General features: G+C 41.1%; 2 protein-coding genes across 4 annotated transcripts in view; both read left to right on the top strand.

Moving 5' to 3' along the window:
- Window positions 1-23810, top strand: part of PLEKHD1 (pleckstrin homology and coiled-coil domain containing D1) — a 283969-nt gene that overhangs the window by 105937 nt on the left and 154222 nt on the right. The gene's annotated exons all lie outside the window — the stretch shown is intronic.
- Window positions 1-23810, top strand: part of SUSD6 (sushi domain containing 6) — a 55507-nt gene that overhangs the window by 19806 nt on the left and 11891 nt on the right. For all 3 annotated transcript variants that reach the window (XM_081937760.1, XM_081937761.1, XM_081937762.1), the window contains exons 2-3: window positions 7215-7391; window positions 23393-23590. In XM_081937760.1, the coding sequence (XP_081793886.1) occupies window positions 7271-7391; window positions 23393-23590 (319 nt within the window). In that variant the 5' untranslated portion in view covers window positions 7215-7270. The remainder of the gene's footprint in view (window positions 1-7214; window positions 7392-23392; window positions 23591-23810) is intronic.

Genomic DNA, 23810 nt, shown 5'->3' with positions numbered 1-23810 from the left:
GATGCAGTCTTTCTTTCCCTTTTAATGCTTATTTTCTCTATTACTCTTTCCAGAGATTTGGGAGAGTGCCCAAACTAGACACTCTTTGTTGAGGTTTACAAACAAAGTGCAAGATAAGTCACCTCAGATTTTATAAAAGTTATCTGGTTATAAGTTGGATAGCCATTTGTATGAAGTGGTATAGGGTTTCCTGCCTAGGCCGGGGGTTGGACTAGAAGACCTACAAGGTCCTTCCAACTCTGCTATTGTATTATTGTATCTTAAATGCACAGAAGTATATTGTACAGGAGTAATTAAGAGCAGAATTTCTACATTCACATTTTCAGGAAACTAAATCCAGTTGATCAAGCTGTTAAAACAAACAACTGGAAAGTTTGGTTTAAACAAGTCTTTCTTCCATTAGCCTACTTTAAGGTTTTTGCCTCTTGAATGTGCTAAAATGACTAGTTATAATCTTATTTTGTATATGCAATTGTTGCAAAGTTTCAGTGTATTTTCGTTAAATATACTTGACATAATTAGTATAATCCAGAATTCTGAACAAACCTGTTTTAGAACTTTCTGCCAAGTACTGAATAATGTCTGAAGACCTGCATGTTTTCTGCTGAACTCTGGCAGAAAGTGTAATGGTTCAAGCTATAAAATATCCTTGATCATACTCACATTATGGGAGTTGTAGTCTAACACTCACTAACTGATTAGGTACCATCAATTTGTTTTTGACTCTGAGGATCACATAGACAGACACATATATTAAACTCAGATAAATAATGTATAATATACAGATAGGATAAGATATGTGGAGGGTAATCAGGTGGTAAAAGGTGACCTAAGGCAACTGGTCAATGGCTCAACTCTTTGTATTGGAGGAAAATCAGATTCTCAGACATAACTTGACTGGATTAAAGAATGAAACTTTAACCCAACACATTTGTGTGAGAAAGGTGGGGGCAAAGGAGGGAGGCTTTTTCTTCCTGGGTTCTAAGTTGACAATTATTTGGCTAGTTTCTTGATGGCTGACATATGTTTACATAGGCTCTCTATAGCCTATGAATCACTGGTTCCCCTTCATTTGTCACGACCCCCACTCTGTCAAGGACCTTGGAGTACTCATCTTTAATGATCTAAGTTCCAGAGCCCACTCTTACAACTTTGCCAAAAAGGCATTAAGAGTTGTTAACCTAATATTGCGTAGCTTTTTCTCTGGCAATATTGTACTGCTAACTAGAGCATACAAAACATTTGCTAGACCAATTCTCGAATACAGCTCATCTATCTGGAATCCGCACTGCGGACATTAATACAATTTAGTGAGTCCAGAAATATTTTACGAGATGAGTCCTCCACTTCTCTGCTCGCAACAGAGTACCTTATGCCGCTTGAAATTTTGGGCTTAGACAACTAAGAACTATGCCACTTTTGGCTGACCTAAGCGTAATACATAAAGTTATCTGCTACAATGTCCTACCTGTCAATGATTACTTCAACTTCAACCACAACAATACATGAGCACACAATAGATACAAACTTAAGGTAAACCTCTCCAAACTTGATTGCAGAAAATACGACTTCAGCAACAGTGGTCAATGCCTGGAATGCACTACCTGACACTGTGGTTTCTTCCTCTATACCCCACAACTTTAACCTTAGACTGTCTACTGTTGACCTCACCCCATTCCTAAGAGGTAAGGGGTGTGCATAAGCGGATCAAAGTGCCTACCGTCCCTGTCCTAATGTCCCCATTTATTCGTATTCATAATATAGAATACTTATATCTGTTATCTTATACATGCTTGATAAATAAATAAATCAAATTAATAAATCAAATAAATAAATAAATAATGCATTTCTATGTTGGAGATGTTTAACTTCAAGCTTTATAACATCAGATAATTTGTATTTAAATAAATATAGTTTATTTAAGGTATACAGTTTGATTTTTTTATTATTATTTAAGACTATAAAACAGTCTCTGAAAAAACTCAACTTTTTTATTTCTCTTCCTTTGGGTATGTTTTCTATGTAGAAACATGAAATGTTATGAAGTTCTATTCATCCAAGTTAGGAAATTTGGTTCTAATATAATTCGCAAATCAGGACAATAATAACAAATTAAAGTTGAAAAGGATAACAAGAATAATCTAATACAGACTTCTGCAATGTGCAGACAAATCCAGGATAAGAGTATTACTTTTATTTAAGTGACATTAAGACAGAATAAAAACAATTGGGAACTTTGGCATAATACCGCAAATAACGCTATACTCATGTTTAAGAGAATGGAACAATGAGGATTGTGATTACGACCTTGCTTCCAGGACAATATTTTATGAAGGCAAGGGTGAATATCTGAACTCAGTTACAGATTCATATTCTTGACGTGTATGAGTCGAAGGTGCACTTGACAATACACCTATTTTTGGGTAACACTTCATTGATTAAAGTACTTTAGTACTTATAATAAACAGGTCTCCTTGGCCAAATCAAATATCCTCCCTAAAAATCTAGATTCAAAATATTTCTGTCCTTATGTTTGAAAATATCTCTGAAAGTGTAATTTACTGAGAAAAAAGATGAAGTAAAAAGCTCACATCATTACTGAATTCACTCTTCCAGACGTGAAGTTTAAATGATATTGTCATTGGAGTGAAGAATATTATTGGCACGTACCTAGGAATTCCAACTGTTCGATCTATCAGAATGTCATTTAAATATGCTAAGTCCATATTAAAATCAAAGTCAATAAATACATGTGCAATGCTGCACCTTTCCTCAATTAAATATTGATCAAATTCATTTCTCAGTTCAAAAACACATTTCAAAATATATTCCTAAAACTGCCATCTTAACTCAAGTAAAATATTCATGAAACATGTTCAGCACTCAGGTTTGATTTTTTTTATATAATTCACAATATAGTTGTTGGCAGAATGCTTTCCAATGCCGAACTTATATCTGAAGAAAGAGCTTGCTTATGAATCATATAGTTTATCCATGTAGCACCAGGAAATTGTTGGCATATTAAAGTTTAAAGGTCGTTTGTGACAGCCTGATACAGCCAGTATCCTGTCTGTATATCTCCATATAACTTAGCTATGTCAATGCAGATCTCTCAGAAAATTCTATCAATATTTCTTTGTTTTTTTAAAAAAAGAACCTTCACTTTAAATTATTCTTGTTATTTCTTCACAGAAGAGAAGTCCTTACTTATTGTATCCTCGATAACCAATGTACCACATATTATCAAGTGAGCATCCTTGGGTGTTCTCTGTTATTTCACCTATCTGCATGGGAAATAGTTGGTTGCTTATCTTTGCAGTTGGTTATTTAGATCCTCTTATTATCTTCATGACTCAGCAGGAAATAGTGTCATGAAATAAAATGACCCTTAAAAGTTGTTTTTTCACCAGATAACTTTAATGACATCAATAGTTACTGGAAGAATTTTCTCCAAAATTCTGGTAGGATTTTTGCAGTATGTGATTCTATATACAACTTGATAAGTAGCAAGAAGTGATTTTGAAATGGTGCATTTAAAACATTTAACCAGACACACGTTTTGTTTCATTTCCTCTCTTCTCTTCTTGGAATGAAGAACAAAACACCGCAATCTTATGAGGTTTGTTATCTAAGTCTCATGATTTGTTTCTAGAGGTTGATTTAGCATACTTGACGCCCTGCCCTAACCTCTTTTTTTTTCATTTTTAAACGTCAGATTCCAACTTCATAGAATTTTCTGATAAATATCGCAAAATGATGTTCTGCACTAACAAAGATGCTTGTTAATCCAAAAACACATATAATTCTCATCATATTTTCTTCACCTGTTTACTTTTATTAATACTTCTGGTAGCTTGATTATATTCAATTTTTCTTCTATGCTCTAACCCAGGGATCAGCAAACTGTGGCTCTGGAGCCGCATGTAGCTCTTTCCTCCCTCTGCTGCGGCTCTGTCACCGGTCGGCGCCACAATTTTGAGAGGAGCTTCCGGAGGGGGCACAATGCGCCAGGAGAAGACTCTATGGCAATGGGAGGGTTTTCCAGTTGTCTCCACAATTGATAGGGCTTTCAGTTATGACAGGTAGAGGAAAAAGTACGCCATGCTAGGAGGAGACTCTGGTGGGGGAACTGAACTTCCGGTCAGCTCCAGAATTGAACGGGACTTCCAGTTAGGACCTTTGTGGCTCCCGGTGTTTTCTTTTCTGTGGGAAACGGGTCCAAATGGCTCTTTGGGTGTTTAAGTTTGCCGACCCCTGCCCTAACCTCTTTTTTTTTTCATTTTTAAAAATTAGAAATCTAAAATAATGAATAAGGATATTGAATCTCACCAACACCAATATTACTTCACTTCTATAGCAGTATAAAAAGATAACTGATATATTAGATGCCACATTGGAAATCACCAGCTTACAATGCTACCCTGTTTCCCCGAAAATAAGACTTCCCTGGATAATAAGTCCAAACGGTCTTTTGAGCGCATGCGCTAAAATAAGCACTCCTCTGAAAATAATCCCTCTCCAAAAATACTGCAACACAGCAGCAGCCATGAGGTGACCACGCTTGTTGCCTACTGCACCTCAAAAAAATAATAAGACTTCCCCGAAAATAAGGCCAAGTGCTTATTTCGGGGGTCAAAAGAAAATAAGACCCTGTCTTATTTTTGGGGAATCACGGTATATTGGTTGATGATTTTGATAAATGATGTTCACTGTCTGTTGGCTGCTCACTTTGCTAGATAAGTCGAGATAAAACAAGAGATATTTTGATAGTGCTACTGCTTCTTTATCCAGGCACCACAGTAAGTTTCGGTTGCAATCAGGTTTTGCGTTTGCACACCCAAAGTCTTGTCAAAACATGCTCTGCATACCCATGCAGGATGTAAGGAAATTCTGGTAGTAATCCAAATAACTTTATAACCCTTCCCAAATTTGCTTGTGATCCACAATTTGAGAGGTGCTTTTTTATATCAACATACTACTTCATATTACTTGTTCAGCAACCTTTTTTCAAAACCAAGATCTTAACTTACAAGCTTTTTTCTCCTTTCCATTAGAAATATTGTGGACTTATTTATTTTTTGTATTTATGAAAAATTATAGTCAATTAAATCTAAGTTATATCTATGAATTAACAAATACGTTTCCAGACTAACCTGGTAGATTGTACTGTTTAAATTGTCCTCGAAGCACTGGGATGTACAGTAGAACCTCTGGTCATGAACACTTCTGACTACGACCAAATCGGGTTCCGACCAAAAAATTCACAATTTTGTTTTCCATTGCAGATCGAAAAATTGATTCCGACCAAAAGTTCACAGGGTTGGTTTTTTTTTGTTGTTGTTGTTGTTGTTGCCGATTTCCCCTTCCGCACCACTTTTTTTTTGTAAGCGCCAAACTTTCAAAATTAGATTTGGGTCATGACCAAATCACGTTGCGACCAAAGTTATGGAACGAATTGTGGTCATTACCAGAGTTTCTACTGCATACTGTGGCATAAAATTCTCATATTCAAATATTCAGAACATAAAAAGAATTCTGTTGAGAAGGCTATGACGCACATAGTTGTGAAGCACGTATGAAAATCTTTTTTTTTTAAGTGGAAACAGAAATTACATGGAAAGACTTTCAAAAGTCTTACTATCTACAGTTCCTTTTTTTGCTTCTACGTAATCAGTGTTGGGGATTATAAAAACACTGCGTTTTTTCTCCTCTTGGCCAGCCAAACCCAAAGCATGAGTTCCTCCCCCACTGTGGTTCCCATGGAATTCAGTGTATGAAAATATGTGCAAAATCATGATTTATTAGTATATGTGAAAGGGGAAACCACACTGAACATATTCTGAAAATGTGTGTCTTTAAAGGAGCTGTTTAATTCTTGACCAACATTCACAGTAGAGATGAGAGATAACATCAGTATAAAGAGGCTCTCCGTTTGCTGTAGATTTCTAGCTTTCTTCCTTTGGTTGTGAAAAAAAGATGAACTCTCTGAATTCCTAGCCTTTTCCTTGTTCCCCCCCTCTCAGAGACATAAATTATCTTGCTTTTCCTTGTATTCAATTATATTAGAATTATAGCGATTTCTTGAGGAAGGAAAATCCCCATTGCCTGGTTTGAATGGATCATTTGGAAATTAGCTTTAACTTTTCCTTGATTTTACATTCCTCATTCTTAAAAAGGAAAAAAAAACACAATTTAATGTTCCACAAACAAGATAAAATGTATCTTCTTTTCCTCTTGTCAAAGCTCCCTTGAGTTTAATGTCATCAGTCAAGTCTGAGTAGCAGTTGGTATCCTCTTGCTCTTACGCTCCAGCAGGTCGTCATATTGGCTCCATCTCTTCAAAGATTGTCTATTTTACAATATCATAGCTTTTGAAAGAATACCAGTGTGCATATAATAGTAATTAAGAAAGTTAGTCTCTAGTTTGACATGCCAATTTTGATTGTGAAAAGAAGTGAAGTCATTATAGAATTACTTACGTTGTATGAAATACATGATTGACTATCTGAAAGTTGGCTGGGGAATTCTGGTAGTTGAAGTCCACACATTTTAAAGTTGCCATTTGAGGAAATATTGCTCTAGGACACGACTGAATATAGAAGATGACATATACCTTTGGCTTGCATCTAATTATCATTAGACACGAAGAAATGATGTCACTTCCCGGAGTTTAAATAGTTTTACCCTTTTGCAATTCATGTTTGTGATGTTTTGATACTGCTTCTTGATTACTACCTGGCTATCTCTTATATATATATCTCGTCATTTCAACTGGGTAGTTTATATCTGCACATTTCTTTCTCTTGAGGGCTTTGCCATCAGTCTTCTGTCTTTTTTCTAGATAGTTTATGGAGGATTTTAATGTTTTAATTCTAATTGTCTAGTTGAGCCTTTTTTTAAAAAAGACAGAAACAAAACTGGTTCAGGAAAGACTTGTGACAAGGCAAGTATGCGTCAATTACTTTAAAAGAAAAACAATCTTCCAAGTTCCATTTGGAAAATGCTTTATGTAGAATCTATTTGAATGCTAATACAGTCAGACAATATAGTTGTCCTTTTTTACGAATTCCTTGCTGTTTTGTATTTCTTTGAAATGTTATTTATATCTTGTTGCAGGGATGTATCCACTGCCATAGGTTCAAAATACTCAGATCTTTTTCTTTTCTTTACTATGGATGTTTTATCTAACCTTTATTTTTCTCTTTTTGTTGAAGGTAAAACTGGGTTCACCATCTGACTTTAAACGTTAAAAACTCTTGGCGTCTAAAAGATGTGCCATGGAATGGTAGGAGCAAAGAGCATCACAACATCGTTGCTTGCTTTGATCAGTCATGGGATATTTTTTCCATTCTTTATTTTCAGTTCCTGTATGGTGGAAGGATTGGACTCATGTAAGTAACATTCTTACTATCTGTTTCATGCATATTTCTGCCCTTCTCTGTGATAATTCAGGGCAAGTAACAACAGCCTTTGAAAAATTGGTTCTTGTGGAAAATGTTCATAAACGAAGCCAAGCCAACATTTAAAGCAGCTATATACTTTAAGGAGGACTATGCGGTGGCTCAAGGGTTAAAATACTGGGCTTGTCAACTAGAAAGCTGGCAGCCCAGATTCAAGACCTGAGCTCCACGAGATGGGACGAGCTCCCATCCTCACCGCAGCTCCTGCCTACATAGCAGTTTGAAAGCATACAAATGTAAGTAGATAAATAGGTGCCATTTCAATGGAAGGTAACTGCTCTTCATGATGTCATGTTAGCCACATGACTGAGGAAATGTCTTCTGATAGTGCTGGCTCAATGGCCCTGAAACAAAGATGAGCACCGCCCTCTGTAATCGATAACAACTAGCAAAATAAAATCTGCAGGGACTCCTTTACCTTTTTTCATTACTTTTAAGGAATGTATGCATTTATCTACTTGGCGGGAATATCCCAGTGTGTTGCATGCTTGTACCTGAAATGGAGATCTGATTTCCACTGGTAATAAGGTTAACTACTTTGAATAGGAGTATGGATGCAAGACTGTGGCATTTAATATGTGAGGAAAACGTATTTTCAAATCCTGTACTGGATTTAAAAAATAGTTAATAGTATTTAAAGGTGGGCCTTGTTATTTGTTACATGTGATCAAGATAATCATCTGTGTAAGTAAGAGAGAGAGAGAGAACAAACAAATATATATAGAGAGATATATGATATGTAAAGAAACATAAAAATAAAAAAATGAAAAATATATTTATAATGGAAATGAAATTTGGACTTTGAAGAAATAGGATAGAGTATTTTCAACTTTGGGGTTGGAGAAGATTCCTTAGACCAACATAGATAGCCAAGAAAGAAAGTAAATGGATTATAGAACAAATCAATCTAATATTCAGGGCACAAATGACCAAACTTAAATCATCATATTTTGGACACCTAATGTGAAAATCCTGTTTCCTTGGGAAATCTATAATGCTGGGAAAGTTGAAAAGAGGACAACCAGCAGCAGGGTAGATAGACTTGATTAGAGCAATGATAGGTATAGCATTGGAAGATTTGAACAATTTCATTGATCAGAGATCATCCTGGAAAGATCAATCTGTGTGGCCGACTGACAATTGTTGGCTCATAATCAAGTAATTGAAATGCTCTAAATTAATTACAATATTTACAATCAAGATTATCCCTTCAAAATATATTGATAACAGTCACTCCACCTGAATATAGCTGACTCATTCAAGAGATCATCAATATACTTTTCATATTCCTCCTGTATATATACTGTAATTAAACTTTCACTGGAAAAAAAAGGTAAACTGGGGGGGGGGTATTTCCTTGTGAGAAAGAAACTTGGTTTTAGGGGTCTCCCTGGCACTGAGTGTTCTATGGAGAATTAACCTGAGGGAATTAGTTGAGGTTCAGAAAGAAAATGAAAATTCCATATATATGGGCAGCAAAAGTAACCTACAGCAAAAAGTGGCTCTATAACCTAACAGATGAATCAAATTTTGAGTACCATATAAATATCAGATTTGTCAGTTTTCTTGGGAAAAATGCTGTTTTCTTACATAACAGTTTATTCTTGTACATTTCACCATGAAAGCTACTGAATATGTGAGAGTGGAGTGTTAGATGATAGATGGGTAATTTATTTAATAATATCCTGGTTTTATTTATCTTTCAAATCCTTTTGGTAGGAGTAATTCAGAAACAGATACAGACACAAGATCAGGATGGACCTAGTTAGTATGGATGATAACTCACAAGTAAATCCCAGGACTATAAAATAAACCAAGTATTCAGAAAAACCTGCTGGAAAATTATGATGGCAAATGATGTGGCTTTTGTTACCAAAAAGAAAAAGCTATTCGGAGATAGTCATGAAATTTCAAGGAATTAAAGTCAACTCAAATGGGAGATTATTTTTAGTGACATACTAGCTTTGATGAGCTATTTCAGAAGAGCTTTAATTCTGGGATATCTTTTAAAAAATGCAAAAGTATTTGGTGGCTTCTTATTTTGATGCAGCCAAACATGAAGAATCCTACCAAAGACTCATTGATTGAAGCACATATTTGATGGCATAAGAAGTTTGGGAATTTTGAGCATAAGTCTCCTTGACTTGTACAAAGCTCCAGCTTGGTTGGAATCCTCCCTGTTTATCCAACATGAATATTTCAACAATAGAAGCAGGATGGAAATGATGCTTGGCAAGTGGGTTCTCTTACTTATGTTTATGTACCATGTTTCCCCAAAAATAAGACAGTGTCTTATTTTCTTTTGCCCCCCCCCCCAAAAAAAATACGCCCTTGGCCTTATTATTGGGAAGGTCTTACTATTTTTCAGGTGCAGGAAATGGCAAGCGTGGTCACCTCATGGCTGCTGCTATGTTGCAATGTTTTCGGGGAGGGCTTATTTTAGCTCATGCACTCCAAAGTGCAATTGGGCTTATTATCCGGGGAGATCTTATTTTCGGGGAAACAGAGTAATGGTATATCTGTTCTACTTGCATTCAGATAAACCTATTTTTTCATATGTTGATGCCCACATACAGTAAAGAAAACACATTCCTTACATATAATTGTGGTTCCTGAAATGATCACTATGGCATATACAGCATCATAGACCAGTTATTTCTGTTTTTGTGGCCATGGCAAATAATTCTTGGCCATCTTCCCTATGGCTTCCCTTCATGTACTCCAACCTGACAATAATGTCTACTCTCAGTCTTCTTTTCCTCAAACTGAACATTCTGCATTTCTCCAGCAGACTATAACGGTCAAGAGAAATAACCTTGATAGACAGGAGAAAGTTCTACAACCAAGATAACAGTCAGATAAAAGAAATCTGAGTCGGGGGCAGAAATGTATTTTGACAAAGCATCTCAGACTGGATTTTCTCTAGTTCTCAGGAAGATAAAGGGAGGAGAGGAGCGAAACGTATTCAGATTCTGTTTTTGTGACATAATAAAACTAATATTAGGATTCATAACTTTGATTTCCTAGTTTGGTCTATCTTGAAGCACTGACACTAATTCACCCATAACTGCATCTACTATCCTCTTGTCAGAAACTTCTATTTAAGGTTCATGTAGTTTTTCAAAGACTGCTTAGATATTCTAAGAGAGTACAAAGAAGAACAGTGCCGGGGAGCATGTGCTCTGGAGGCCTACTTCCAGCCCAAAAGTCACCAGCAGTGTAAAAGATTCTGACGAAGTTCTCATAGTCCTGTCATCCATAAGTTTAATATAAAGATAGCCACTCAAGTTACAAGCATGTAATGTTCTCTTCTGTATGAAGTCAAATTGGATCTTAATTATAGAAATGATATGTAAACAAAACTAATTAGCTGATTACTGTCTGCATTTCTGCCTAACTGAGTGAATGTTGCTTAGTCTTCTGACTATTGCAGTTTGTTTGAAGAGAACAACAATTCTGTAACATCAGCTTAAAAGATATTTCTTTATACCCATTGTTTATGAAGTGACCAAGCAAGTTGTTTAACTGCATCCATACCCCGTGATTAGGAGAATGTTGCTATTATTCCCCTGCAGAAAGAAGAAGGTAGCAAAAGTGAATGCAAGAACTGCAGAGGGCTTGTTTTGTTAAAGAGCATCTGGAAATATATCTGGCAGTTTTCTGATTAAAATAATAATATGAAAAATGACATGAGCCAAATTAATAAGTAAATTGTAGATTCATGCTGGGAAGAAGTTTTGCTATTCAGTAGATCCTTGAAAAACATGTATGAATCTGAGGGAGAAAAGCTTATTGTATATTTGTTTAGAGAAAGTATATGATAATCTTAATAGGATTATGACGTTTTCTATAACTGTCATTGAAAATTGCTGCTAAATGTAGTAAAAGCAGCATATGAGGGAAGAAGAGCATGTGTGAGAAGAAATGGAATACTTCAACATCTAGCAAAAACTAGTTGTTTAATAGAGATAGTCCTTGCTTAACAACCTTAATGGGACCAAAATTTCCATCTTTAAGAGAAGCAACTATTAGGTGAAACTTCCCATGATTACACCATTTAATGATAGCAGTTCTGGTAGTACAAATTGCGGTCTCTAGATGAGGACCACATCATTGTTAATCAAGAACCTTATTCTTCTGCTCTGTCATTCTTGCCTCCACTTCAACTCCCCCGCCATACCTATTCCCCCCCCCGCCAGTCCTTCTGGCCAGCCTGCACTTCGCTGCCCCTGCTGCCCACTGCTTCCCTCAGCTGACTTTTGCCATCTGCTGCTGCTGAAGAGGCGTGTCCAGCAAGGCAGCTGCTGGCCCTTGGTGAGGTTGTGCAATATATCCCTTACGCCTAGATTGGGATAAAGCAGTTGTTGTCAGACACAGGCATCAGCTACAACAATTTGTGGCTGTTAATCTTTGGTATTTAAGTTTCCACCCTAGATGACTCATCCTATAGCTCTTCTTACGATTCCCAGACAATATAACTGATTACAGAGTCAAGAGTTGTAGTCTGACCTGTTTGAAAGGTGCAAGACCCTCCTAAAGTATAATAATCATGAACTTCAAATCAACATTATGTAATCCTTAGAATATGAGCTTTTAAAAAAAATGAAAGAACAAGTTCTAATTTTTATGGCTGTATAAAGAAGCATAAAATCTTGCAGAAAGTTTCTTAAAACATTAAATGGCTGCTCTGAATGGGATTTCCCACCCCACCCCCCAGCAGTCCAGAGTGTGACTTCATGTGATATTCTGAAGATTTTGATCAATGTACTGCATTGTGAAGAGCCCACTCAGAGCTGTTCTTGTATGATTTCAGTTTTTTCAGGATGAAACAAGTAATTATTAGTAATTCCATATTAATTACATAGTGATGCAAAAGTCTTTGATTCTAACAATGGATTGATCTAAATGTAGTTAAGTTTTTGCACTCTGCGGACCTTCCAAAAACGGCCCATTTTTTGCGAAAACTGGCCAGTTTTTGTCAAAATAAAGGGCATGGATAGCCTTTAGGAGGCAAAAATGAGCAAAAAACAGCCTGTATATACCTTAAATCCAGAACACACTATCAGTGCCAGGTCTCCAGGAATTCTCCTAGGCGCTGCTTGGAGTGTCAAGCACGGGTTAACATCAGCTTGCTGCCCAAGGACTGAGTTCGAATTCTTGTAGCTCCGCCTTTTGCTCCCCTCAGAGGCTCAGTTTTAAAAACTCAGTCGCCCTACAGGACGCAATTTGGGGAGATCCAGTCCTTGAGCAGCAGACTGGACCCTTTGGTTAGTGTAGTAGCTCCTTTTGAGTAAAATAGTTAAGTTTAGTTAGCTCCTAGATAGAAGTTTGTTATTTTTCTGTATTTTTCTTGGATTTTCTTGCATTTTCGGCTTTTTGCTGTTTGAATTTGGTGCGCGAGCCAGGCTGCCTGGAGCGCGACTCGCTTCTCGCAGCGACGAGAGCAATCGCACCGGGGGGGTTCGTTTGGCGGCTGCCAGCGAACAACGGGGGTGCAGGTAGGAGACTAGGACCCCAAGGGACAGCATTAGGCTGTTGCCTTTTCCCCCGGTGCCGCTCCAGGCGCGGAAACGCGAACGGCGGCCATTTTTAGTTCAAAAATTTTGGCGCGCTTTTTCTGCCGGGGCTTTTAGCCTCATCGCGTTGCCTGCGCTCTCTGCAGATCGCCGCAGTAGGGGTTGAAGAGGACCATCGCAGGGTCTCCTGACTGGGTCTCTTCCCCTCCAGACCTACAAGCGGCCGCAGGGGTTCTTTTGGTCATCTAGACCATTCACCCTTGCCTTCCTCAGCGCGGATCTGCTGGCTTCCGACCTCATCTCAGCCGGAGCCATTTTCCAGCCACCACTTGCCTACAGCAGGAGGATCCCAGAGATGCAAGCCTCAGATTCTCCAGCACCTCAGCCATCGGGAAGGATTCCCAACGCTATGGAGAAGCAAGTGGATCAGCAGGCTGGCCCACCAGCAGCTAAACGCAGCAGGACCAACCCTGCTGCTAAAGGTGAAGGGGTGGGATGCCCAGCTAAGGGGAAGGCTCCTAAAGCCAAGCAGCCTTCTAAGGCTGAGGAGAGACTAGCTGCTAGGAGGCAGAGGGCCCTGGAGAAACAGTTCCAGAAGGCCTTTTCTGCCCAGCAGGCCCTTCCTCCAGCCCCTAATCCTGGGGAGGAAGGGGTTCCTGTTCCTTCTACCTCCAGACAGGGGATTCCTCCCTCCCTTCCAGGGGAAAGAGAGGAATTCGATTTTTCCCCTAATCCATCCAGGGCCTCCATGGGTTCCCCAGGCCATTCCCTGGCAGCAGATTCCCTTGATGAGGCAGACTCCCTGGCAGAGGAGGGGTCCTTCATCTATTCAATAACTGGGCCAGATACCCCTCAGGCCCACGATCTCCCCTTGCCCAAAAGCATGCAGGAGGTGGTGGCAGAGGCCATCTCTCGGGGTATCACTGATGGGATGATGCAGCTGGCATCTAAGCTTCCCTTTGCTTCTGTTTATCCCAGTAAGGGGAAACCAGCTAGGGCACAAGGTCCCCCAGCTAGGGAGGCCTCACCTGATCCCTCGGGCATCAGCGAGGTTTCTGACTCAGAGGAGGTGGAGCGTGATGCTCCAGACCTCTCTGAGGATGAAAATTCCACTCCAGAGCCTCCCCCCTCTCTGGGTCTTTTTAACTCTTCCATGTTTAGGGCTATTCTGACTAAGGCCCGGGCTGCAGGACCCCAGATGGGCCTTCCAGCCCCCAAGCCCAAACCTACCTCGGATCAGGCTTCCATGGAGACCATCGGTCCCCAGGACCCAGGGGCAGGGCTCTTCAACGAAGTTCCCCCCCCCCCTTAGACTTGGTTCCAGCCCCTCAGCTGTTCCTAGACATTATCCAACGCCAATGGACCCAGCCTGGCTCCTTGGCAAATCCCAGCGGGAACGACAAGAGGCTATATACCATGGAAGAGCCTCTGGAGGAGCTTCTAAAGCTCCCCCAGGTCGATGACCCCATTATGTCCCTTACCTCCAATTCGGCTCTACCTGCTGAATTACTGGAGGGGCTCAAGGCAGAGGACAAAAGGGCTGAATCGTCTTCTATCAAGACGCATATGGCCACTGCCTGGGCCATGAGAGCATCTTCTGCCTCTTCCTACTTCGGGAGGGCAGCTCTCTTCTGGCTTCGCAAACTATTGGCCAGCCTACCGGCTGGGAACACTAAAATGAGGCAGAACGTAAATAAAATCATAGCAGCCATAGAATACTCTGCTGATGCTTCACTTAGCGCCACTAAGTTTTCCTCCAGGGCATTAGCCGCCAATGTGACCTCACGTCGCCTACTGTGGCTCCGCCACTGGCAGGCAGATGTCAAGGCAAAGTGGAAGCTGGCTTCCGCTCCCTTTAAGGGTGGGAAACTTTTTGGGGAGGCCTTGGATTCCTTTCTGATTGAATCCAAGGATAAACGCAAGGTACTCCCAGCCATGACCAAGAAACCTGAACGCAAGGGCCAGCCCTTTCGGAAGGGTTCCTTTCGGGGCTCCGAGCCTTCCACCTCCTCAGGTGGTTCAGGCCGTCCCTTTCCCCAGTCACAGGAACATCCCCAGGACAGGTCTTTCTACAGGGATAGAAATAGACAACAGGGCTACCGTAAACCTTCCCGAGGGGGGTTCTCCAACCGCCCCTTCAGGAAATCCAAGTGACAGTCACAGGGACCCTCCCATAGGCGGCCGTCTCCAACTCTATGCCGCCCAGTGGGAGGAGACCACGACGGACGTGTGGATCCTCAACACGATCCGTCACGGCCTGACCCTGGACTTCCTTCCCCCCCCCCAAGATCCCGGGTTCGCTGCCCCACTCCCAGGTCACCTCACAAGCTCCAACTAATGAGGGCGGAGATAGACCACCTTTTAGAGATAGCGGCCATAGAAAGGGTACCCGAGGGTCAGGAGGGCACAGGCTTCTATTCCATCCTGTTCCTAGTCCCCAAGCCATCGGGAGGGGTGTGGGCAATCTTGGACCTCAAGCGACTCAACAGGCATCTAGAATACAAGCGTTTCAAGATGCAGTCCCTGCAGACCATCCTGGGTTGCATCAGGCAGAGAGACCTCTTGACTTCGATAGACCTGAAGGAGGCGTACCTGCACGTTCCGATTCACCCGGCGCATCGCAGGTTCCTGAGGTTCCAGTTTGCCAACCAGCATTTCCAGTACAGAGCCCTTCCCTTCGGACTCTCGTCAGCCCCACGCACCTTCACCAAGCTGCTGGCCGCCATCGCAGCCCACCTACGCTCAATTCCAGTGAGGCTGAAGTGCTACCTGGACGACATCTTGATCCACTCGTCATCCAGGGATCAGGCGCAACAAGACCTCAACACCACCATTCAGGTCTTGCAACAGCACGGCTTCTCGGTCAACCTGGCCAAGAGCCATCTCAACCCGACCCACAGGATCCAGCATCTCGGCACCATCATCGACTCGGAGTCCTGCAAGGTCTTCCTCACCCAAGAGAGAGTGGACAGCATCAGGTCCCTCGTGCGGAGGATCCGGTCCACCAGGTCAGCAACAGTAGTTTCCCTCTCTCAACTGCTAGGGAAGCTGGTGTCCTGCATTTCGGTGGTCCCGTGGGCACGCCTCCACGCGAGGGATCCCCAGTGGTTCCTGCTGCCCCTCCAGAGACGCATGGCCAGCAACTCCAAGAGGGTGTTACGTCTCCCTCCCAAGGTAATCCGCTCCCTCCGATGGTGGCAGTCGGACGCTCTCCTAAAGGGTTCCTACTTCAAGGAGCCGGAGCGCCTGGTCATCACTACAGATGCCAGCCTCTTCGGGTGGGGGGCACACCTTCAGAACCAGGTGATCCAGGGCAGATGGTCTCCAGCGGAGCTCGCCCACAACATAAACTGGCTAGAGCTCCGGGCTGCCAGACTGGCCCTGAAGCATTTCCTCCAGCTGATCAGGGACAAGGATGTGCTGATCCTGACCGACAACATTGCCACGAAAGCGTACATCAATCATCAGGGCGGCACACGATCCCTTGCTCTGATGACGGAGGCGGAATCCCTGGGTTGGTGGGCGGAACGACACCTCAGGTCTCTGCGGGCAGACCACATCTCGGGAGAGGACAACGCGACTGCAGACTGGCTCAGCAGATCCATCATCCAGAACGCGGAGTGGCGCCTTCACCCAGATCTGTTTCATCAGTTGTCTCTGCGATTCGGTCTTCCAGTTGTCGACCTCTTCGCGTCTCCGGCCAACGCCCAGCTACCCAGGTACTTCACGAGGTTCCAGTGCCCAGGGGCGGAAGGCACGGACGCTCTTCGTTCTCCCTGGCCTCCGGGTCTGCTGTACGCCTTCCCGCCCCTGCCGCTAATCCCACAGGTCATCGGGAAGATCCTGACAGAGGGAGCGGAGGTACTGCTGGTAGCTCCTCACTGGCCGAGGAGATCCTGGTTCGCCGACCTGGTCAGTCTCTCAGTGTCTCGTCCCTGGCGCATTCCTCAGGACCGCATCTCCCTCAGCCAAGGGGCCATCCATCACCCGGAACCCCAGTGGCTGAAACTTGCCGTGTGGCACTTGAAGGGGAGATCCTGAGGCTCAGCGCATACTCGGAGAGGGTGATCCGCACCATCCAGGCATCCAAACGTCCATCAACGATCAGAATCTATGAAGCTACCTGGTCGGCCTTCTCTCGCTGGTGCCTTCATCACCAGATTTCTGCCACTTCTGCCACCGTTCCCCAAGTGCTGGACTTTTTGCAGGACGGCCTTGACAGGGGTCTGGCACCAAACACTCTCAAACGCCAGACTGCCGCCTTGGCCTCCATCCTGTCTACTGAGTCGCACCTGTCCCTCAGCAAACATCCGCAGGTGCGCAATTTCCTCAAAGGAGCCACCAATCTGGCTCCTCCTACCATCCACAGGTATCCCACCTGGGACTTGTCCGTGGTGCTACGTTCTCTGTCCGGGCCACCATTTGAACCCCTTCGGACAGTTGGACTACGCCACCTGACCCTCAAGACGACGTTCCTCATTGCCATCACTTCGGCACGCCGGATCTCTGAACTGGCAGCCTTGTCAGTCAGAGAGGACCTTTGCGTCGTCCACTCCGACAGAGTGATATTACGTCTGGACCCGGCTTTCGTACCAAAGCTCAACAGCATTTTCCACCGCTCGCAGGAAGTGATCCTCCCGGACTTCTGTCCGCATCCCAGGCACTCCAAAGAACGTGAGTGGCATAAGCTGGACGTCCGCCGTGCCCTGCGGATCTACATGAAAAGAACAGCTCCTTTCCGCAAGTCGGGGGCCCTCTTTGTGTCATTTCAACCTGCCACCATGGGCAAGAAGGTCACCTCCGCTACAGTAGGGCGCTGGATAAGGGCGTGCATCCAGCTGGCCTACGAACATCAGGGCAGGCCGGCGCCTCCTCGTATCACTGCACACTCAACAAGAAGTGCTGCCACATCGGCCGCTTGGGCCACCCAAGCATCCATCGAGGACATCTGCCGGGCTGCTACGTGGTCAGGCCCGTCGCCGTTTGTCAAGCACTATAGACTGGACACTTTTGCCTCGGCTGAGGCAGCCTTCGGGAGAAGAATTCTGCAGAGGGTTGTGGCTAGCCCCGCGCCCGTGAACAGTTCTTCCCTCCCTGGGGGATCATAGCTTTGGCATGTCCCGTGCTTGGACACTCCAAGCAGCGCCTAGGAGAATGACCGTTGTCTTACCTGAATGGTCTTTCTCTAGGCGCTGCGGGAGTGTCCAACCCCACCCTATCAGGGGTCGCGGGGTAGTTTCTTCATTGGACTGGACTATTGCATTGACAGTTCCTTTGGACACTCCTTCGTTTTTTAAAACTGAGCCTCTGAGGGGAGCAAGAGGCGGAGCTACAAGAATTTGAACTCAGTCCTTGGGCAGCAAGCTGATGTTAACCCGTGCTTGGACACTCCCGCAGCGCCTAGAGAAAGACCATTCAGGTAAGACAACGGTCATTCTCTGGCATTTTTGTACTTTGCTTCATCTAAGATGCTCACAGTTTCACAATTGACACTATGGTTGAATCTGTCCATATCTTGTGAAATTAAAGAATTTTAATCATGTGTTTTGACTGCCAATTGGTGTTCATGTATGCACTTTGCTAATCATCTGCTGTCTCTACTATATAGTGAAATTAGGAGTACTATATGAATGTTTGCATACTACCTCCTTTCTTAATATTGTTACATAGATTAATCTCTATCAAAGCTCATTGCTTTGTTTTCAAGATTTGCTGGCATAGTTTGAACTACAGAGTTTGAATAGCCATTTTGGTCTGGTTATTAAGGCTCCAGGGTAGAAAGCAAGAGACGTGAGGTCAAGTCCTGCCTTAGCATTAAAGCCACCTGAATGACCTTGGCCCAGTCAAATACACTCAGCCCACAGAGTTGTTGTGGTGAAAATAGGAGGAAGATATATTGGATATGTTTGCCTCCTTTAGTAAAAATAATAAAGGTGGGAGATAGACAGACAGACAGATAGATGTACCTCTGTTGTATAGAACAGGGGTGTCAAACTCGATTGCATTGAGGACCATATCAGGGTTGTGTTTGACCTCAGGGGGCCAGGGTGTGTGTGGCAAAGGTGGGCTTGGCCAGGTTGACAATCACTTGTGTCAGGGGCACCTGTGGGGGCCCGAGCACTCTGCCAGTGAAAATGTGTTCCTGATCTCCGTTTTCAGCTGGGTTAGCCTCCTACGACCCTCTGCCAGCAAAAACAGAGCTCGGGAGGGCCGCATGCAGCCCTTCCACTGGCAGAGGCGCTATGGGCTGGTCCTTTGCTGTTTTCAGAGCGGACCAGATCTAAGCATCCTGCTGGCTGGATCCGGCCCACAGACCTTGAGTTTGACAATCCTGGTATATATCACTGTACTTCCATCTTTGATTGATCTCTTTTGAATCAGTTACTCTTTCCATTGGTGTTGTTTAGCATACTAATTGGAGTATGGAACTTTTCTTTATGAGTTCAGAGATCTTTTGGGAGACTTTTCTCTGTTTCTATTTACATTTTGATGTTTTTACTGATGTGATTGTAATACTACACCTTGTTTCTTCAAACAGGTCTCTGAAATTCTTTGTTAAGTTCCTTCCTGTGATCTTTGCCTTTCTTCACTTTGGCTTTTCTTCTTTTCTTTGTGGTATTTGCTGTCACTTCTGACATCCAGTTTACTTTCTTTTGATGCTTAGTCTTTGACAGTCTTTTTTTCACATCCATCCTAAACAACTACTTTGATTTCATTCCTCATTTCCTGTTAATGAGGTTCAGGACTTTAAAGTGATTCCCGATGTTCTCCTTCAAAATATGTGTACATGCTCAAGATTATATCATGAAAACTGGTTGATTTTGTTCTACTTGAGCTTAAATTGGAACTTCCACATGAACAATTTTTGATTTGTTCCAAAGTCAGCCCCAGGCATATTTTTGCTCTTAAAACCACCAGTTATGTGTTGCAATAATATATAACCAATTTGATTTCTGTGTACTCAATCTGATGATGTCCATGTACATAGATGCTATTTTAGTGGTTTGGAGTCTGTTACCAATGGATGAGTCATTCTTACTTCATTTCTGCTTCCTAACTATATTTTCCTCTTATTTTAACTAGGTATCCTTATTAATTATTAGATTGTAAATCAAAAGTTTGAGTTTACAGTTAAAGGTGTTACGTAGCATGGCAGCAAAATCCATGAATCTATTATAACTTTTACCACTTCTGTTTTTAGTAAAGGTTAATGTTGAGACCTGCCAATGTTATCTGAGGATTACTAAGGGAAACAAAAGAACGAAGAATGCTGCAGCTCTTAAGTGCAGGTGTGCTTTGGAAATTTAAGTTGAAAGAATCTTTAATGGTGTTCGTCTGCCTCCATCAGAACTATTCCATGTCTTTTGAGGCTTGATCTCTTTAATCCTGCTCTTCCAGTTCTCTTCACTGAAACATCCACTTTTTCAAATCCTTACCTTTTCAGTGCCGGTTTCTTCTCCTTCTGTTACTTTGACTTCAGAAACTATATGTTTCTCAGCTCTTCGTTTGAAAGTTTGTTCCCACTGCTGCAGCAGTGTCAGTATTCTGTAGACCACGGGTGTCAAACCTGCGACATCACGTTGCTGTCACGTGACGTATCATGACGTTTTCCTCCTTCGCGGACCTGGAGTGGGCGTGACCTGCATGTCCTGTGGGCTGCCACTTTGACACCCCTGCTGTAGACCATCACCTATAGAACAACAGAAAATAATCAGCATATTTCAGGAAAACAGTGTGCTGAGTAAAACTCAAAGCCTTCCTAAAGATCTCTCTCTCTCTCTCACTCATTCTGATTTGAAATCCCAGGCCATCTTTTTAGTAACATAGTGATAATCATTTCACATTCTGTAATAGCTGGAGAAGCTTCAGTAAATATAATCCAGGAATATTTCTCCAATATTTTGTGACATATAACATCATTTCTTCAACCACTCTCATCTTAATGGAAACAGTTGTTAGCATTGCCAACATTATTTTTCTCTTTCAACATGTCATTAAAAGTGTTCTAAGAATGAACTAAATTAAAAGCACTGTAGCTGTTTTCTGATCATATTACATCAAAAGAATTTAACTTAGTACAGGCATGTCCTAGAGGAGCTTATTCACCCACCCATTTAATTCTGCTGCAAACTAAAGCAGGTTTTAAAACTGAAATTTGACAATGACATTAAGTACAATGCATTCTGCATTGCAAATAATTACTAAAGAGATAAAATATACACTCCTACATTTGCCCATGAGACTCATTTTTGATGTTCCCTCTTCTTTAGCTTTAAAGGCCTATCGACAGTTAATGGAAATAAGAGTACTTTATTGTCAGTGAGATTGGGTAGACATAATATTTGGGAGAAGAGGCAATTTTTGCCTGTTCAAAAAGTGCCTCTCACAGAGAGAGCTTCAGATATTTTTAAAGGCCTGTCTATAATGATCGATTGCTTGCATTTGAGATGAATATTGTGCATTTTCTTTGTCTGAATGTGGCTGTTTAGTATTGCCTTTCTGGGTCTGATCCTACGATTATTGCCAAATTAATTGTTATTGTTGTTACATTCCGTAATCCTATTAAAATATGAAATAGGAGAGTTCTGTTGCTGAAGATACAGTATAGTCTTAGCTTGCAAAGCAGACATATTACAGAAAAACATTTTAATAGATAGCTCTGTGTACAGCATAGCTTCCTCCATGGATTCTTAGTGGCAGAGGTTTAAAGAGCATGTGGTAATCATAGTGTTGCATGTTAATTAAGGTAATCCGACTGTGCTTTTTATGAATCTCCAGCTGGTGATTGCATTGGTGCAAGACTATAATTAGTCTTTATTTCCCTTTTGATGTCTTTTGTTTAAAAAAGTTTTGAAGAAGTTTGAAATGATTAGGCACATTTTATCCTGTGTATGTAACTGAATCTAATTACATAAATGTATAGCTATGATCACATAGACAAACCCTTTATCTTGAATATGATCTCATTTATTCATTTTAGTATATTAAAAAAAGACTTCATTATGCACTCTTGATAGAGAAATAGTAATTTTTCAATCAGCACTGAATATGAAGAAGATCTCAGTGGAGCAATTATTACTTTTTTCTTCACTGTTAACTCAGTGCTCAGAATAAAAACTACACACACCCTCACTGTGGAAGAATCTGTGAAAGATTAATATTAATATGATTAATATTAAAGACAAATATTTGTTAAATAGCAAATGGGATTTTTCAAGTATAAAAACACTCCTGTGCAATAATTTATAACTGCTACTTCTGCCCTTTTTAAGCAGAAGTAGCAGTATCTGGTCTGCTGAGTGATGGATTTTGTTCATTGTTCAGAGTAAAGTTCCTATCTGAAATCAGATCCACTGGATTTTGTCTGTTAAATGGAGGGCTTACTATAAGCAGAATCATAATTGATGGGGTTCATTTATAAATATGTTAAATAAATGAATTTAAATTTTAAAAGTCCAATTAAAAGTGCAGTAGGAACTAAAATGAGTTATATTTAAAGCTCATTATTCATCTATTTAAAAAGATGTTTCTAGGCAAATCTTGGATTTCATCACAAAATAGCTTACACTACATCTGTCCAAAATCTTACTTTGATACTTTGGGACAGATTGTAGCATGTTGGAAACACCTGAATTTTATGAAAATGTCTAGCAAAGGGACAAGGAGAGTTAGAAGGAGGAACACAATTTCTTTCATTTTACTAATTTACTAACACAAACATATGGTATCTTAGCAAATACAATATGGTGTAACATTTTCTAGTTCACAGCTATGTTTATTAGGTGTTTAACATGTATGTTAGGAGTGTATTTATATATATGTGTGTGACATGCAATAAAAAGCTTTTAATGCATTTGATTATCTTTATTAGTACAGAATGCTTTTACTCTAATGCACATGTTAATGGACTATACTTCGTGGTGTTATTTTTACAATAACTGATGGTTTTTAACATTGCAGTTTTATTTTATTTATTTATTATTTTTCACATTTCTAAACCAGTCATCTGCCTCAAAGAGGAACTTTGGTGGTGTACAATAAAACCAAATTTTTAAAAAAGTATATAAAATTTAAAATGTTAAAATTAAGTTTTCAGAATTAAAATTATCTGTTTGTTTCCACGGTTGCAAGATGTTCATATTTATAACAATATTGATGGGCTGTAGCGGTTTATACCTGGTTGTTTTTTTCTCATTTCTTCAAGGAGGAAAATAGCTTGGTTTTGTATGAGAAAATTATGATTTCAGTTTCATACGTGGAATACATGTATAGTCTGATTATTTATAGAATATGATAGTTTAGGAGAGGCTAAAACAAGTATTTTTATAATCAGTGGTCAGTCATTAATGGTACAGCACACATTAATAGGATTTATTGCGTAAAAGCTGGGGTCATAGTTTCTGTTTTCCTTTGCAGACTGTCCACAGCCATCCAAACCTGAGAATGGAGGTTACAAATGTCATCCAACACCTTGCAAAGACCCACTGACATCTGACAGTGTCATAGAGTATTTCTGTGACAAAGGTTATGTATTGAAAGGAGATTACAAATATTTGACTTGCAAGAATGGCAAGTGGAATCCAGAACTGGAGGTTACCTGTAGACTTAGCCAAGGTCAGTATATCTGAGTGAAAAGCTCACTTTTGCTTTTTGTGCTGTTAATTTTTGTCCGGTGTTTTCAGATACTGACATAAAATCCTAGCCACACCATAGGAGAGTATTGAGATAGATTCTCTCTAAAAAGAAATCTTTATTTCAAACTTATTTCAGTTCTCTATCAATTTAGCTTTTCTTTTCTTTTTTTTGCTTAGAAAATTTATATAATTGCCTATTC

Source organism: Natrix helvetica, assembly GCF_964273705.1.
Source record: "Natrix helvetica genome assembly, chromosome: 1".
Classification (NCBI taxonomy): domain Eukaryota; kingdom Metazoa; phylum Chordata; class Lepidosauria; order Squamata; family Natricidae; genus Natrix; species Natrix helvetica.
The sequence above is the reverse complement of the archived record's forward strand: the minus strand, read 5'-3'. Positions and strand labels throughout refer to the sequence as shown.